The sequence below is a fragment of the Amia ocellicauda genome, chromosome 17, assembly GCF_036373705.1.
Source record: "Amia ocellicauda isolate fAmiCal2 chromosome 17, fAmiCal2.hap1, whole genome shotgun sequence".
NCBI classification, from domain to species: domain Eukaryota; kingdom Metazoa; phylum Chordata; class Actinopteri; order Amiiformes; family Amiidae; genus Amia; species Amia ocellicauda.
In genome coordinates, this window is record NC_089866.1 from 14,786,084 (window position 1) to 14,804,551 (window position 18,468).

Consider the following 18,468-nt stretch of genomic DNA (forward strand, 5'->3'; position numbering starts at 1 on the left):
TATCGGGGACAATGTGTAAGTTAGTCGACTCAGTAGTAATGTTTCGTTTAGGAGCAGTATGCATCAGTGATTGCAAGTCGGTTAGCAGCGCTAGTGTAACAGCAGGTAGGTTAGTGTCCCTGATCGCATGTTAGTTAGCATAATGCATATACGTCAGAAGAAGTGATACTACGGTCTGTAGGTAACACCCCATCACAATTCCTGTAAATAGCCCCACCAACGCAGGGCGTAATACACAGTAACATGTGGATGATCGGAGTGACGTAGCAGCAGAACTAAATTCGTCAAACGTCAATTTTAAGCGCTTCCTATATATCGGACAGTATTGAAGCGGTTTTCACGATATATCCGGGACTTTCATTACCAGGCTGTCTCCCGGTTCGCTTCATACACTGTGGTTACTGTACGTGGGCCGACGGAAAACCCTAGTGTGAAAGATTTATATGTTCTAGCTTCCACACGATTATGCCATTTTCACATGAATAATAATAATAACTTGCAAAGATGAAAAAAATCCCACACCCAAACTCTTTGCTGTTTATATTTCAGCTGAGACATTTAGCGGATTCTCAATAGCAGCAGCAATAATAATAATAATTTATAATAGGGCTAAGAATCATCAAAAGTTAAAAGTTTGTAGCCAGCAGATTTGCATCATTGGGTCTCAGGTTCACACCTCTGTGGCTCTCGGCGCCCACGGCCCCAGTGCGGCCTGGCTGTGAGAGTGGTAGTTTCACTCTGACTGCTCCTCTGTGCCTCTCACTGTAAATCAGAGCGGCACAGTCAGAGGGAGAGAGGGCGAGGAGGTGGAAGGGTAAAGCTTGCAACCCATTACAACGACCAGCAGCCCCAGACTCGTATCAATCACACACTGTTCTCTACTGGTAATATCTGTACTAACTGTAATATTGGCCATTTATCCTGCCGGGCTCTGACGCCACTGCACACACTGTTGCGGTAACTATTGCAGTGTGTTTTGGTCCCTGGTTTTAGTTCTCATGAAGCAAGACTTACGCTGTGTGTTGTATTTGATAACAGATACTATTACATGTGGACCCTGGCTTGTGAAAAGTATTTCTAGTGACTGGAAGGTAAAGTGATTAATGACTTGAATTAACTAATTAAATGTTAAATGAGGAATGGTGGGGGGGGAGACTGTCACAGCAGCCCTTCAAGGACAGGATGGATGATGAAGGATGATGCTTGTCCGGCAGTGAACTTTAACCTTTAACCTTTAACCTTTAACCTAGGCTGGACTGTCTTTGAGGGGATAACGGGTTCCGGCAGCTCTTATATGTACCTTTCAATCAGTGACTGAGGGGAGCGAGGGTAGCTGGCGGGGGTGGGGGGCACGTGTCTCACTGTGGTTTCTCTCTCACCGTGCTCCTACCCCCCTCAGGGGCTCAGATCACACCACACACGCTGTCTCACTCTTGCACACTCTCCCACTGGTCTAGACGCTGCCACCCCCCCACTTCCCACTCTGCAGCCCCCTGTCTGTGCATTTCCCTGCTCTGCCCCCCCCGCCATACACACACACACACACACACCACCACTACAGTCTGCTCTGGTCAGGAAAGGTACAGCATTGCATAGCATAGAGCACCATTGTGGCTGCGTTACACGTACACATGCAGTCCATTCTCTCGATCAGTGTCGACCACTATATAAATGTATACAGAAATAGATGTGCACAGGATGCTGAGATGCTTGTAGATGCAGCGCAATTGTGTTCACATATACGCGCACACACACACAGACTGTGACTATGAGTACCTATGAAGTTAGTACATAGGTATGCATCCTGTGTTCATACCCACAGCAACTGTTCAATGCAAAGAGCTGCCCACCCAAGCGTGACACGCGATGCTTCACTCTGTGTGTGAAACCACTGAACGGGTAATTAGCTAATTAAAGTCCTGCAGTGTGCAAGAGCAGCCCGTCCGTGTGCTGCAACATGTTCCCCCTCAGACAGGAGGCTAATATTTTCCATTTAATTAGATGGGTTTTAATAATAAAGTGATTGTGAACCAGCTGCAGTGGGTTTCTGCCAATACACCCCAGACATCATAATAACAATAATAATTGTGTTGTGGACCCAGGGTCAGATCTTGTTAGACAGAAACAAAAATATATTTTAATTAAAACTTATTTATTGACTTTTTTATTTTATTTAGTTTTTCTTGCTAAGTATTACAAGCTTGTTTCTATTTGTAATAATCTATTATTACACTCTAATATGTTGTTACACAGATGGGTGTCCCAGTAAAGCAATATCCAGAAGAAAAACACATATCTTCAATGAAGTCCCATTTGATTTTAATAACACGGTGTGTTGTGGTTGCCAGAGGCAGTAAGGCAGCACTGGCTCTGAGCTCCACACACGCCATGGAAAACAGACAAACACTAGAATCGACCTCGAGAGGCAGGGAGAGGAGTTCGCTTAGAGTAACAGAGACAGGCAACACACAGAGGCTTCTCATAAGAAACCAGGGTTCTGTGACATCGCCGGAGAGGTGTGTGGAGGAAAAAAGAACAGATCAGAGATGGACAGAAGCAGCTGTGCAGCGGATCCCAGGAGATGGAAAGAGGATGTGGGGATGAGATCAGACGCTGTGCTGGAGAGACCTGGACAAGAGGCACTAGATGGAGGTGATGGGAGACATCTTGGGGAGGTCTTCACCAAGCAGTGGATCCACCAAGGCTGCTGCAAATTTTTTAAATATATTTACACTACCGGTCAAACGTTTTAGAACACCTCAATTTTTCCAGTTTTTATTGAAATGTATGGAGTTTAATGTCTCCATGTACTCTGAAATTAAAGCATAGAGCAAATAAACAATTGCATTAGGAATACAAAATCTCAGAAAATATTGACAATTATGACATATTCTGGAAACAGACAGTCTGATCAAAACAAGACCAAAAAGTCAAGATGGAAAACTGTTTACAGTGTACTAATACACAACGATTTTACATAATTGGATCTGAACTTCTCTGTGTTTGATAGAACATCAGATACTATAAACTGGATTATTTGTTAGGTTATTCTGAACAAAACAAGCCTATTTGCAAAGAAATCTGATCGAAACTGATCTGTGACCGTCTGAGTGAAACCCCCCCGGGCTCTGAAAGACAGCGGGCAACACAGACTGTAAATCGGATGGGTCTGAGAATGAAACGCGCTGATAGCCAAGAGAAAAAGCTTTCAAACAATGTGCGCATTGTAGGAATACAGTGTAACTTCTGTGCACAGGAGCTGCGCGTAACACTGACAAATAATGCTTAAGAGGGTGTAGTAACACAGTATATAACTCTGAAATGTACATTATTTTTCAGTTTTTGGTAACCTAAACTTTTTTTTTTAAACCTCTGGCAGTTCACCGCTTACCTTTGTATCATTTCAGGTTATTCACTGGACTGCTTAAATATCAATAAAAACTGAAAAAATCGGGGTAGTGTATATATAATTGTTATTATTTTATTTGTGGCTTTTGGTCCTACCTTATATACATTTATCTATTTCTCCTGTCCCTTGGGGTCAGCGGTGGACGACCGAGTAAACCACTTCCTTGTCTTCCTCTCTGGGTCCCGGGCTCAGAGTCTGTGGGACTGAATCTCTAGGTCCTGCCTCCCTTTTCAACTGTAAGTGAGAATAATTAAAACATTAATTAATCAATGTCAATATATAAGGTCAGTGCAATGAATAAGAATCTGCAAATGATTCCATACAGTTAGTTCCTCAGTACTGGACTAAGTTTACCCACTAAATTAAACCACCAGGCTCTTCAGGCAAGGGCTAGACCAGTGGTTCCCAAACCTGTCCTGGAGCCCCCCCCATGACCTACTGGTTTTCATTACAACTGAGCTGTTAGTTCAATTAAGCAGCTGAGAGCTCCATTGCAACGCTCCAGGACTAGTTTGGGAACCACTGACATAGACCAAGGACCAGATTAAATCATATATTTGACCTTCATGCTAATACCAAGCTACAAACCTGCACATCATAGCTTACCTGTACACCATACATTTGTATAGATGTTAGTAATCAGTGATGGTTTGGATGTAATCCCAGCCCAAACCAAAACTTTGACATACCCAGCAATTGTAAAAACAACTGTAGACTAATTTGATGTCTGAATTTATAATTAGTAGAAAGTAGCTTCTGGGGTAGGTTTTTGATTTGCTCCAGTCCTACACAGAAGAGAGCCTTATAAACTGCAGATACGGTGGAAAAACTCGTTTTCCATAATGATTACAATGACTGTCTAAATATTTAGGCTGTATATTAATCATCATCTCAAATGTTAATGCTAATAATGATGTGTGTATTTATTTCTTCATAGATTTATGTATTATTTATATCTATCTGTCTCTTTTGAACTGGAACCGACACGACGAGATGATCGCGGCTGTTATACCCGTGTGCGACTAACAGCCCCAGAGACTTAGAGCTTTATTGTTCAATTTGAGCATCAGCCAAAATAAAAACTAATATCAATAAAATGAGAAACGATCAATTGGTGTGGTTTTCAATATGGGAATGCAGTCGTGTTAGGTGATAGTAAATACATCGTTATTATTATTATTATTATTATTATTATTATTATTATTATTATTATTTGACAGAGGCGACCTGAATTTAACAGGGAATTCTTAAACAGTTTAACATAAGAAAAAGAAAAGAAACCAGTTCCATAGTGCTATTGCATACAACAGTATTAAAATCCTCGGAGGAGGTGCGCAGGGGTTGACACACACTCAGCGGCGCACCTGTCTCTCTGCCCGGCCGCCGGCGACACCTCGGGCCCCGGAGCCGCTCAGGTGCACTACCTCGGCATAGAGCAGCTCTGACACCTGCAGGGCCAGTCGCACTGTTAGTCATGTAATAATCACAATTAGAAGCAGAAGAATGACAATTATGATAATGATAATAATGCTTCTTACCACAGTCTCCCTTTGCTCCTCAGCAGAAACTGTTGTATTACTGCCTGTAAAAAAAATATTAGAATCAATTAAGTAATTAATATATGTCTAGGGTCAGGTGGACAGACAGGCAGGTAGGCGGGTGATTACTGTAATTCAATCAAAACTTCTACCAACAAAAATTACAACCCACCTACTCGCCGACGTTTTGTTTGTTTTTTTCTCCCGGAGGTTTTTTCCCCCTTTCTCGTAATAAATAAATATATACATAGAAATTCCGCCTTCTTCAGTGAAAAACTGTAGCAACTTTAAGTCAATTGTTTAGTTTGAACCGACCCCTGTTTACCATGTCCAAGTGGTATGTGCGCACTTTCCATTTAAAGGGAGCCGCCGCCACTCTTGGTTAACCTGCTGCATTGTTAGCTCGGACGCTGAGACCTTGACTTCCCTTCAATTGAATTTCAATTTTCTTTCGCTGCCAAAGAGCTGGAGAATACACGTGCCTTTTATAATTTCATATGTTACTGGAAACATCAGTTTATGAATGAGATCGGATGATTAGTTCAGAAGAAAAGAAGAGGCGCACAGATGCGCACAGAGGCGCAGGGACCCGCTCACGCTGCCGGGCTGCGCTGGCAGCTCACACAGATATCTAATAATTATCATTACACTACAGCCTGTGTTTGTTCTAGGACAACGTCATACACTTAATCAAAGGAAAACACATTATTGTGGTAAATTTTAATACAAAGTTGTATTATACTTGAAGAAACACAGAATGTATTAAATTTAACAAATTCTAAGAGTGCATTATTATTATTATTATTATTATTATTATTATTATTATTATTATTATTATTATTATAGCCCGGGTACCTTTGACCTTGCAGCGCCGGTAGGTGAGGCAGCCCACCCCCACCGAGGCGAGAATCCCCGCTGCCGTGCCCACCGCCGTGGCCGCAACCCGGTGCGTTTTGTCTGCGGGAGATTTCGGCCGCGTCGCATTGGAAACTGTTAAAGTTAAAATAATAACTAGCATGTGCGGAATGTAGGAGATTGATAGACGACAATGATCAGATGTCTCTGTTTAGGGATCTCACACCCTGAGGAAATAAATGAACATTTCAATGTATGAGAAACATCTTTAAAACAGTACTGCTGCGCTGTCTATGTGTTTATTTATTGGTACTTTTATTTATGTAAGTATTTATTTCTTTATTTTGGGGGGTAAACCTACCCCTCAGACACACAAAGGCTGTTTACAGCTGCTGATTTATTTATTTTTTCCTAGGACGCAATTCAATACAGTATTTCATTTATCGATATTTCAAGCATTAAGGCACTGTCTTTATTTTTATATTTGTTTTGCTTCATTAGCTATCAAACAAAATAAAATGAAGATCTGAAACAAACAAACAAGTCAATAACCAAGCCACAGTTATCTTCTTGTCTATGTGCCCTTGATCAATCTTGAGGTGCAATCAATAACAACATTCATTAAAGGCACTTGCACTGTTTCTGACCAGTGGGTGCACCAGTATGTGACAATACCGTTAACAGCAGCAGCAGTGTGAAGGACAGCAGTGGCCCGCTGTGGCTCTTACCTGTCACGGTCAGTACGGTGCCTGTGCCGTCGACATCATCCAGCGGTCTGGGGATGATTTGCTTCACCCGGCAGTAATATGTCCCGCTGGCATTCCGCTCCACGGCACGCAAGAGCAGCTCGTCCGTCTTTGCTGTGTTTTCGGTAACATTTCTTTGTATATATCTGAGCCCAGTGATGGTAACGTTATCTGTGGGTTTCACGTACCACTCCACGGAGACTGTCCCCAGTTCAGATCCATTATATGAGCAATAGATTGTGACATCTCCCCGCTCCTGCACGGTCACGGAGTCGGGCCGCTGCTGGACATCTAATCCACAGGCTGGAAAGGAGGGAGCGTGGGTCAGTCACAGCTATCCAGCCTTACATACAATTCATGTATGGGTCAATGGCTGGGTTGATTCTTTTTCTGCAGACCCTTGATTTAATCAAATAATAATTTCAACTTGAATTCCCTCCGAAAACCTAAACCGCATCTACAACCAAAAAACGCATATACAATACAATCACAATAATTTTTAATGAAAAGCGAATCAGGAGATAATAGTGAAAAACTGCAAATTAGAAGTTGCGTTTTACAGGACAAGAGTCCAAATCTACTGTTAATATTATTATTATTATTATTATTATTATTATTATTATTATTATTATTATTATTTCTTGGCAGACACACGCATAATAATAAAGATAATAATTGCACAAAATATATTACTTATTAGCCTATAATTAATTTAATTAAACAATTTTACTTTCTTTGTCACTTTTGCCGTAGCATCTGTTATCATACGATCTATTGCAAAGCACTTTGCACCAAAAAAAGTGATGAAACAGCAAGAAGCGGCGTGTGAAGAGGGAAATCACTAAGGTGTGGTAAAACCCGTTAATAACAACACAATGGTGTTTTTGTTAACGCAAGTCTGCTGATATCAAACGGTTATCAGGAGAGCATGTCGGCTGTGCACAGGTATATTACATTATACGGTTATATTCACTAAACACGTTGTGACTGATGAAAGCCACATTTTTTCTTTCTTTGTATTTGTTGTACAGCGCTTTGAGATAACGGAGGCCAAAGAAAAGGCTGCACTATCACACAATACAACTGCATTTATGTAACACTTTCCTAAAAATAATGTATTGCACGCAAAATGTTTTCTGCGTATTCACAAAAATAAAATGTAGTAAAATGTAAGACTACTACTGCTACCAGTACTAGTAATAATATACATTTCTTACCTGACAAACAGCACATATGAACCGTAACCAGTACTTTTAGCAGGGCCGTTTCCCTCATGTCATTGCCGCTGTGGTTTAAAACTCAAAGTCTGTCGAGAGATATATGAACATGAATTTTATCTATCAAATGCACAAAATCAACAAACAAACAAACAAACAAACAAATAATATTGCGAGCCCAGAAAGCTGCAAAACGAATTTTCGTCGATTCTCAACACTAACCCTAGCCACGGCCCGGGAGTCCCCTGCCCCGGTACATTCAATTGTGATGCAAATGAGCCGTTTTTCTTCAGACTTTTGTTTCAGTGTGTGATCGAGACGTGTCGTTCCGCAGGCTCGTCAGTGGGTGTGGAGCTGACAGTGCAGCGTGGTTACCGCTGTGTATTTGTTAAACAGCTTCCTTTATGCATTGTGTGAGAAACTTGAAAAAGCTAAAACAAAAAACCGCCTGATTCTCTGTGAGGAAATCCTGCCTGCAAATCCATGTATTTGTTCTTACCATGTTTTTGTTTGTTAAAACTGCAGTCTTTCTCAGGCTGGGCCTGCCTACGTTGCTCATCGTACAGGTTACCAAACCAGAGGCGCTTCATTCGAGGCCTGTCTTCTGTGGCTACATGCCATCTCAAACTCCTACCCAGTACCTACCCAGTACCCACTGAGCCCTTCCACCAGCTTCCACAGCAGGGCTCCGGGGGTTTGTTCCAGCACACTTCGCCTCTATATTTTTTTAAATGAACTGAACCAGTGTGCAGCATAACACCCAATGCATTGAAAGATCAAGATGCCTATATGGGAACGGCCTTCCCATTGAAGTCAGGACTGCAGAGTATTCAGAGTATACCTGTAACCTAGTTGTTATTCCCCTGCGTGGCACAGTTCTACTGTAAAATTGCACTTTATATCTATTTTTCATAATATAACTTGTTTTTACATTGCTAGTACTCATGTTTATTTTGATTTACCCTATGTCTTCTTCCTTTGAGCTACATAAGAAGTCTTCGATTACTAGCTCACAATCTAGGATGTAATACTTGTATTAACTATTTTCTTAAACATTAATGTAATTTTGAATTTGTACTGTTTTGATCTGTAATTTTATACTCTATTGCACTTTTATAATGCTCTTATGTTTTGAAAGTTGCCCTGGATAAGGGTGTCTGCTAATAAATACATAATCATAATAATAATGTAAAAGCGTGGACTGAGAGATACAGTACATTGTACTACAGCAGGGTCTTCACTGTTGCATTTTATTTATTGATGTTTTAATACTGAACAAAAATATAAACGCAACATGCACCAATTTAAAAGAGTTGACTGAGTTACAGTTCATATAAGGAAAGCAGTCAATTGAAATTAATTTGATACTAATCTAAGGATTTAACATGACTGGGAACACAGATGTGCATCTGTTGGTCACAGATACCTTAAACAAATAAGGTACTGCAGTCCAGTTGTCACGTTTGCCTCGGGGGCTCGGGAACAGGGGACCCAAGTGCAGTGCTGGATCGCGGGATGGTCGGACAGGCGTGGGTCGGGTACCGGTGGATCAGGGCAAACAAGGGCTGGGCGAAGACGTGGTCGTGGTCGTGGTCACGGGTGATGGTCGGAGGAACAGGGCTTGGAATCGCAGTTGGCACTGACGAAACTTCGCCCCGACTGAGGGAAGTGAGGGGATTATAAAGGGGAACAGAAACCAGGTAGGGAGGTGCAGGGCGAATAGGAACAGAAGGTTGGAAGCAAGAGTGCACATGGTAGACCTGAATGTAAATGATTGATGTGAGCAGGGAGAAGGCTGGGAAATGGTGACCCCTAGTGGGGATAGAGGGGGAGCGCTAGGGGACCATGACACCAGTCAAGACCCTGGGGAGGGTGAGCACACAGATGAACTTCCCTCAGACGGTTTCTGAAAGTTTGTGTAGAATTTTGCGGAAAAATCACTGTCTTTATTCTGGCAAATAAGGGGACCCTTGCTCACCCAGTGCGATCTCACCTCCTCAGTTATCGGACCCCAACATGCTGTATCAGAACTAGCAATTGCATGATCTGTATCGTAAGTTTCTCCCGCCTTAAGTTCGCAGTGCCATGTCTGGCTCTCACTTTGCTCATCTGCTGTGGCTCAGCGCTAACCTACTCACCACTCTCTGCTCGCTCCTCTTCCTCACTTTCATTCTTCTGACACTGACTTTTAAACAATGTAGTTAGTTTTGGTGTACTTTTTATAAGCTCCTCGGCTTTATCTAGTTTGAGTTTAGTGAATTTTTTTTTTTTGGACCGCTCTCATATTTCCGTGACATGTTTGCCGCTAGCTACTCATCTTAGTGGGTATAGCTAGCATAAGATTTTTTAATTACGTCAAATAACTATGGCATGCCAAAAGGACACAAAATGTATAAAAAATGCAAATTGTTTAGTTTAGTCCATGTTTTTATTTATTAGCCAACCGTTATCAGTTTGACTTTACAGGGACAGCGGGGCCCTGGGCTTCAGCCCATGTAGCCCATTGGTTTAACACAGCCCTGTGTGTGTTTATTTGGGATTATCCAATTGTGAAACATTAATAAAAATGAATCTGCCAATTAAATGATTGTTTTGTTTTTTATGTTTGTGTGTGATGAAGAAGATTATTGATTAATGCAGTAGCTTAACCTAGCCTGCTAACGTTAGATAGCTATAGTGGATATATTTTTTGCTAAAAGTAAACTATAGAGATTTGAATCAATTTGCTACCATGTCTAAGAGACAAAAACTATCAGAAAGTGAATATAAAAAAAAAACGAATGAGAAAAGAGGCACAATCTCTAAACCAAATACATTTGCTGCTGAAATTTATCAGCGTGCAGCAATGTCCATCAGCCAGTGTGGAGAAGAATGACTCAGACTCGTCTTCCCGTCCCCGATGACAGTGGTGGTGCTGCTGCTCAATCCAACTCCCAGACGAAAAACATTAAAGATCCCGGTGAGTGGCCAATATATATGAATGGATCTTTACGCGATATATTAGTGCAGGCTGGGCCACATCAGGATAAAGAGGGGAATTTAAAGATGATGTCTATGATGTAATTATTTTCAAACAGCATTCAAACAAGACACTTTGAGAAATGTGTGTGTGTGGGGCGGCATTTTTTTGTCTTGCCTAGGGCAGATCGTCCAGGACCGGCCTTGCTGCCTCCTAAAGGAATATAACCAATCAGGCGTCAGAGAGATTGTGTCAGGTTAGAATTGTTTTAATTCACAGAACCGGGAAAATATAATACTGGAGTTTGGAGTTTGCAAGCATCGACCAACTATAAGATCTTCATCGTGAAATGGAAGTAAGATACTGTTTTATATATTTTATATGATTACATTTTGCATTGAATACATTCTGGCATTAACAATTGTACATATTGCATTTCCATTGTGTTTGATCGTTAACACTTTCAGTAGGCTATAGGCTACAGTATAGATTCACTATAAAACATGAACAGGTGTCATTGTTGGTAGGCTTACAGACAAAAACGTTTCTCCAATCTGGCAAACATATTCACAGCTCTGGAAAATATTAAGAGACCACTTAACATTGATTAACTCTTAATTTTTTCCAGAGCTGTATATGTGTGTGTGTGTGTGTATATGCGTATATACAGGAACTAATTAGCCTACATACATACCTACCTATCTAACATAATATCATATTTCCAGACATAATATATAAGGAAATAATTGTGGGGCGGGGGGGTACTTAGAAGAGGGGTCCTAGAAAAACATCATAGCCACCGGGCCCAATGTGGTTTAATGCGTGCCTGCATGGAGCTCTGAGATCTCTCCCCCACTCTCTCTCCCCCCCCTCTCCCTCTCCCTCCTTAATTTTCTCACCATTTAACTTCCTTCCTTGTCCCACTCAACTCCTCCCTCCCTCTGTCCCTCCCTCCTCCTTTCTCTCCCCCTCTCTCTCTCTTCCCTCCCTCTCACCCTTTCTGTACTTCTCACCCTCTCTCCACTACCCCCCTCCCTCTCTCCCTCATTCTCACACCCTCCCCACCCTCCTTCTCCTACTCCCTCTCTCTCTCCCTGAGGAGGGATAATATTCTTCAGTCAGACGGAGGTCAGCTGTCTCAGTGTGTCATCTAGCTGAGGGTCACTTCTCCCCGATCGTCCGTCCCAGAAACCTATCTGCTGCTGGACTGTACCCCTCCGTCCTCCCTCCATACCACCGGACTATTTTATTTTATTGCTTTTTATCTTTTTCATTTTATTCCGTTTCTCCTTCTTCCTCTTTCTTTCTTTTTTTCTACTTCTGCTCTTCCTTCTCTTTCATCTTCTCCTTTTCTTTCTCTTCCTCCTTCTCCTTTTCCCTCTCTCCCTTCTGCTCCCCCCCGTCCCTGCGTGTGGCCCCTGTGGTCCAATGATGTCCGTCACGGTGGTGTCCTCCGATGTGAAGAGCACGCTGGACCAGGACAAGGAGCTGGCTGGGGAGGGGGAGGAGCAGGCCCCGGAAGTGCCCCCCCCTCGGAATTACCTCATTCTCACCATCTTCACCTGCTTCTGCCCCGCCTACCCCGTCAACATCGTGGCTCTGGTCTTCTCTGTGATGGTGAGCACCCACGCAAGCCCTTGCACCCACACGCACCCACGTACATGCCCTTGTACCAACACATGCATGCCTACGCACCCACATGCACCCTAATCCCCCCCACACACACACACATGTCTGCTAAAACTGTGATAAAATCTGTAAATGGGACACTGGGAATTTTGCTCCCTTGCTAATATGGTTTCTGTGGAGTGTGGAATATGTATATCTAGTGTGCCGGAGTGGTCGGGGCTCTGGACTCCTGAGTGGAAGTTGTGGGTTCAGTCCCAGGTTGGGGACACTGCTGTTGTACCTTTGATAAGGTACTGTACCCAGTCTGCTCCACTAAAAACCCAGCTGTATCATGTAAAAGTAAGGTGATATTGTAACAATTGGAAGGCCACCATGAATAAGGGCTTATTCATATAATAATAATATAATAACATAGTTATGCAGTCTGCCAGTGAGGTAGCAGGTAGCTGATGTTGTAAATTGTAGGTGGCACAGAGTGAGGGAGAGAGGTGGGTCTGCAGAGGGGTGTGGCGGGCAGGTGGGCGGGCAGGCGATGCCCAGCACTGCTTTGCTGTGTGATGCAGACTTTGGCTCTGGAGTCGGAGCTCCCATGTTCAGATCCCAGTGTGTCTCGGTGTCTGCGCCAGTCGCACTCTGAGTGACTCTAGAAAAGCCAGGCCTTTCACCGGACTGTTCTCATGCGCTGGACTGAACTGCAGTGGAGCAGACCGGACTGGACTGTGGCATTCCGGGACGTGATGTATAGTCCCTGGTTTATAGTTTGTAACAGAAATCGTGACTGGCCAACATAAACCTCTCTCACCCACCTGACCAGTGATTCTCACTCTGTTCCTTGCACCTGTGCCGCTGCCAGTGTGCAGATGCCAGGTGTGTGCTGAGCGAGTGGGGTAGTGTATTTAATCTCTAATCAGTCTGAGCCCCTGAGACTGCCAAGCAGTATGTGGAATAGGACATGCAAACACAGAAACACACCAATACATAAATAATGCAATGCGCTAAATACATGTGCTATTAAAATGAAATTAACTTGTGTATGAACAAACAAAGAGACATGCCAATATATAAAAGTATAACAAATAGAAGCTGGAGCCTGTGACTAAAGATGAAGGTAGTTTTAGTGTTAGAGCTGATAGTAAAATTAGTGTGCTCTGACCTCACAACCTCCACTCACACCCCCCACTGCAGCATTCCTTAATTCATGTGGCTGTGGCTCCCAGGGCAGAGCACAGCAGGGCCAGGCGTGGGTTAAGCAGCAGTGCCCTTACTGCACAGACTCTGGGTGGTGTGAGTGTTATCTTGAGGTGGGGGGGGGATTGACAGGCTGCAGTAATGAGCTGAACAGCTGCTTCAGAGACCAGGTTTCATATCTTCTAAACACCGCGCTGGCCCCCTGAGCAGCCTGGGAGAGCCGCACACGCACACAAACTATTTCAGGAGCTCCTTAAATGTGGGACAGACAGGGGCAGGGGCGGCGGGGCATCTTTTCCTGTGTGTGTGAATGTGTGTGAGCCTCACTTTTCCCACAGAGAAAGGGGTCCCTTATCAGGGGAGTTCAAATGGAACTGGGAGACCGTAGTCGTAGAACAGGTGAATCTTAACAGTGTAACACCTTGATTGTGAAATGCAGGGCTTGGGTTTCAGAGCAGCGCGCAACCTCAAAGAACTTCCTCTGGTCCGTTCCTCGTTAATGCTCTTTGGGAATTCTTTTGGGCGTCTTTGTGTCATCAGGGCACACAGGGAGGGGGTGGTGTGGTGTGGGGTGGTATGGGGTGGGGGGGGGTGACACAGGAAGGATATTTAAAGGCTCTTGTAATGTTATGAGCTGTTATGAGCACCTCCTCAGAAATGTGGATTTTCTACGCGTGTCAACAGTTACTAATTAAAGTGTGTTTGGGAATGGGGAGCTGGCTGGCTCACTGGCCATACAGAGTACATGCAACAGGGTGTCCAAGTTGTGAGTGTGAGTGTGTTTGTTGTGTGTGTCTCTGTGTGTGTGGCATGTGTGGACCTTGTGTGGTCAGGTGTTTAGAACAGCCATTAGACAATAAATTCTTCTTCATTCTGGATTTTGAACCAGGCGACCCCTGCTGCTCAGACAGTATTATGGCACCTGGGAAGTTTCCTGATAGAAACTCTGTAGCGTGGAGGAGAACAGGAGAGTGCCTGTGTTAATTTGTCAATCGTTCTGCCAACAATTAAAATAATCAATTAATCGAATTTAGAAATACGAAAAAATAGAAAAAAAAGGAAAATCTCCCATGAGCACCTGTGTTGGGAGTGCGAGGGGCTGCCCCAGGGCTGCCTCAACCAGAGTTTTGAGCTTGTAGAGTTGTTTGCAGAGCAACACCTTGGTTTCACACTGACTGACACACACACACACACACACACGCTGACTGACACTGACACACACACACACACACAGCTCTGAGACCCTGAGTAACAGAAGCAGAATGAATGGTTGTGCTGTGAGTCATCAGCTCTCTACTGACTTTAATATCAAATAAAAACAACATTAAATAATTACACAAATATACACACAGGGATTAATGCTGTTGCTGTGCTGTTGGAAAAAAGGAAATAAACACATAAAGCAATTAACAATAATACATACATAAATACCTACATACATAATTAAAAAAGTACTTTGTGTCAGGGCTGTTGCAAGGAAGTTACAAATAAACCAACAAACAAGTAAATCAATAGTCCAGTTATTCAGCTCCCTCAGTACCCGCTCCTCCCCACCTGCACCGGTGACAGTTCTGCGGTGGGACAAAAGCAGGTGAGTGGAGGGGGAGGGAGGGAGCGGCAGTGGTAGAGCAGTGATGGAATGAGCTTGCCTTGGCAAGCAGGGCTTGGTCTGAATTGGTTAATGCAAGAATGGACACATATGCATGTATACAGTATATATATTTGTATGTATATATGTGTCTCCATCTCTCTGTTTCTTTTTCTCTCACACACTCTATAACCTCCCTCTCTCTCTGCTCTCTCTCTCCCTCTCTGCAGTCTGTGAGCAGTTATAACCAGGGTGATGTGGAGGGCTCTGAGCGCCTGGGCCGCAATGCTCTGTATGTGGCCATCGCCTCCATCATCATCGGCATTCTGGTCATCACCATCTACTGCACAGTGCACTTTACTACGGTACGAGCCCAACCCTGCACACTGCGCACACACTGCACACACACAGCACACACACACTGCACACAAACTACGCACAAACTATGCACACACTGCGCACACACTGCGCACACAGTTCACACACTGCACACACACACTGCGCACACACACTGTGCGCACACTGCACACACACTTCACACACTGAACACATACTGCACACACACACTGCACACACACACTGCACACACACACTGCACACACACTGAACACATACTGCACACACATACTGCACACACACACTGCACACACACTTCACATGCATGCTCAGCCCTGTGTGTCCAGTCCTCATGCTCAGTCTCTGTGCACAGTCTTTGTATGCAGACATTGTTGCCAGTCCATCTGTGTCCAGCAGTGTGTGTCTACTCTGTGTGTCCACTCTGTATACCCAGCCCTGTGTGTCCAGCATGCTGTATGCACTGCAATGAATCATCTCCTGTCATCCATCATCCTTGCAAACAGCATGGCATCTCAGTGCTATACTGGTGTCACAACTGTGAGTGTGTGGGCATGTGTGTGAGTGTGTATGTTGGGAGGGTGGAGTCAGTCAGACATCTAATCATATGTGTTTCTCTTTAACTCCCCAGCATGCTATCTGACCTCCAAACTGCAAGGTCAAACGATCTCCCCAGAGACTAGACTACCCCGTCAGACAGATACACAGACACACAGACAGACAGACACCAAGCTCTCACTCCGTTCCTTGAGAAAGGCACAACGCGAAACGCCTTGCCCTCAAAAGCCACTCCTGAGTCTTTTATTTTTTTATTTTTGTTTATTTTTTTCTTCCCTTCTCACAGAGTCCACTCTGTGTCCTGTACAGCCTTGAATTTGCACCCCTGAATGCTGAGCCCATACAGAAAACTCATCTATGTGCGATATAATATAGATTATATGTTTTCATTTGTTTGCCATCTTTTTAGAATATATTATAAATATATGAAAATATATCATAAATATGTGAGTTTTCCAAATGGATATGAGTGTTCATTTCATGTATATATTTAATGTATGGTTGACAGCTGGGGGATTTATGTCAAGGGCAAGGAAAACGCAAAAACGAATTTTGTCTGATGGAAGTTAGGGCTGTGTGGATCAGTGGGTCAGTATAGGGAGATGTCAATGTTGTAAAACAATGTTTCTTGTTCAGTTTTGGATGGGATGAAAATGAATATATATATATATATATATATATATATATATATATATATATATATATATATATATATATATATATATATATTCATGTATATATATATATATATTCATGTATATATATATATATGTAGCCTATAATATGCATGTCTTAACATGTCTTATGTATCAAATACAGTACAAACAATGCATTTTGTAGACATTTGTATATAAAAACTAATTACTGATTTTCTTCCTTGTATGTCTGTGTCTGTGTGCATGTGTTGCAATGTGTGTCTCTGTGTCTGTGTGTGAATCTGTCTCTGTGTGTCTGTCTTTCTATGTGTCTCTGTGTGTGTATCTGTCTGTGTGCGTGTCTCTGTCTGTGTGCGTGTCTCTGTCTTTCTGTGTCTGTCTCTATGTGTCTCTCTGTCTTTCTCTGTCCGTTTCTGTGTGTGTCTCTGTCTTTCTCTGTCCGTCTCTGTGTGTGTCTCTGTCTTTCCCTGTGTGTTGTAGGTAGAGCTTTAGGAAGCAGAGCAGCCACGTCATGATGGGAGAACCTGCAGCCGGTGTGTCTGTGTGTGTGGAGGGGGGTAGATGCTTTCCTCCTGTATGTGGAACTCCATTAACCCCCACCCCGCTGAGGGCAAGGAACCATTGACCCCCCGACAGGCCCCTCACAGCCTGCCACCGGCCCTCCCCATAATGCATTGCTGATTTGTCTGTTTCTCTATTGCTGTTCTCTGTGTCTGTATGAACTGCTATGCTCTTGTCTTCAGACTCTGTGATGTGATGCAGGTGCAACTGTACTATTATAAAGTGGGGGGTATGGGGTGTGTGTGGGTAGGGTGGGATTGGGCAGTGGGACGGAGAGGGGGAGGGGTGTGTGCTTGAGAAAAGGGGGGTTCGGGTGGGTGGTCCCTGTGCTCCTGAAGTTTTGGTACCCTCTGAGACCTTTAAAAAGGGATGCTAGGCCATAATGAATTATTATATTTGTTGTTATTATTATTATTGTTGTTGTTAATGTTATTATTCTAAGGTGAATGACGTTTAACAAAACAAACTTAAAAAAAAACATTAACAATGACAGGTGAAAGGTGAAGGTAGGAACAATCTAAGTGTGGTCAAATGCCACAAAACAAACAGCCGTCACAATACAGAACCCGGTCCTCATGAAGATGTCTGTTGCCCTGTGGCCTCGAACGACTGTCCATCTCTGCAGGGCTCTGGAGCTCAAGGGGCCTTGGGGGGTGGGTTTCGCACTATGAGTGTGTTATACTGAGTGTACCTGCATAGCAGTTGTCCAGATAGATGTCATTACTCTGTGTACTGTGCTACTGTGCTGCCATACTACAGACAATGGGGAGGGGCTGGCCCGATGTTGGCCCTGGGGAGCCACAGTCCGGCAGCTTCTGAGAGTCACCGCTTAAAAGATGTGCAACAGTGTATGTGTCTTTTTCCTTTTTTATTATGATTTTAGCAAGTGATTTTCTCAGTTCAGTGGGCCAGTGTGGTCCTGGGATTAGGGCGGTGACTCTTGATGAAGTTATTATAAGAATTATTATTTTCACCAACACAACACAATGCAAGAGACCTGTGCGAAGTCTGGATCTCCAGGACCAGGATTGTCCAGCTGCCCTGTCATTGTGACTGTCGAACCTCAGACTGCACTACGCCTTAATGCTGATAAATTGTTGACTGTTGTTCTAATTCCTTTAAAAGTACAAAAACAAATGTTCCTTGTGTGTGGTGTTTTTACAAAGGCATTGTGTTTTTAACTAAAATCATGGATTTTTAAAAAATGGGT

At 43.3% G+C, this 18,468-nt stretch overlaps 2 protein-coding genes across 5 annotated transcripts; one reads left to right on the forward strand and one right to left on the reverse strand.

Annotated features, from left to right (window-relative positions):
- Positions 1-2,297: 2,297 nt before the first annotated feature.
- On the reverse strand, positions 2,298-8,124 carry LOC136712962 (uncharacterized). Of its 3 annotated transcripts, none has more exons than XM_066689809.1 (8): positions 7,988-8,124; positions 7,766-7,854; positions 6,531-6,851; positions 5,803-5,937; positions 4,948-4,991; positions 4,774-4,857; positions 3,505-3,643; positions 2,298-2,704 (listed from the first exon to the last, which is right to left on the reverse strand). In XM_066689809.1, the coding sequence occupies exons 2-7, from the start codon at positions 7,821-7,823 to the stop codon at positions 3,542-3,544; spliced, it is 744 nt and encodes a 247-aa protein (XP_066545906.1). In that variant the 5' UTR covers positions 7,824-7,854; positions 7,988-8,124; the 3' UTR covers positions 2,298-2,704; positions 3,505-3,541. The 3 variants fall into 3 exon arrangements, with proteins under 3 accessions (XP_066545906.1, XP_066545905.1, XP_066545907.1); XM_066689808.1 differs by having other exon boundaries at positions 2,298-2,707; XM_066689810.1 differs by lacking the exon at positions 5,803-5,937 and having other exon boundaries at positions 2,298-2,707.
- A 3,696-nt stretch (positions 8,125-11,820) lies between these two features.
- Positions 11,821-17,478, forward strand: LOC136712993 (transmembrane protein 233-like). 2 transcript variants are annotated; one of them, XM_066689877.1, is made up of 3 exons: positions 11,821-12,341; positions 15,360-15,494; positions 16,115-16,701. In XM_066689877.1, exons 1-3 carry the CDS (start codon positions 12,153-12,155, stop codon positions 16,124-16,126), a joined length of 336 nt encoding a protein of 111 aa, XP_066545974.1. In that variant the 5' UTR covers positions 11,821-12,152; the 3' UTR covers positions 16,127-16,701. The 2 variants fall into 2 exon arrangements, with proteins under 2 accessions (XP_066545974.1, XP_066545975.1); XM_066689878.1 differs by lacking the exon at positions 16,115-16,701 and adding an exon at positions 17,178-17,478 and having other exon boundaries at positions 11,823-12,341.
- Positions 17,479-18,468: the final 990 nt, after the last annotated feature.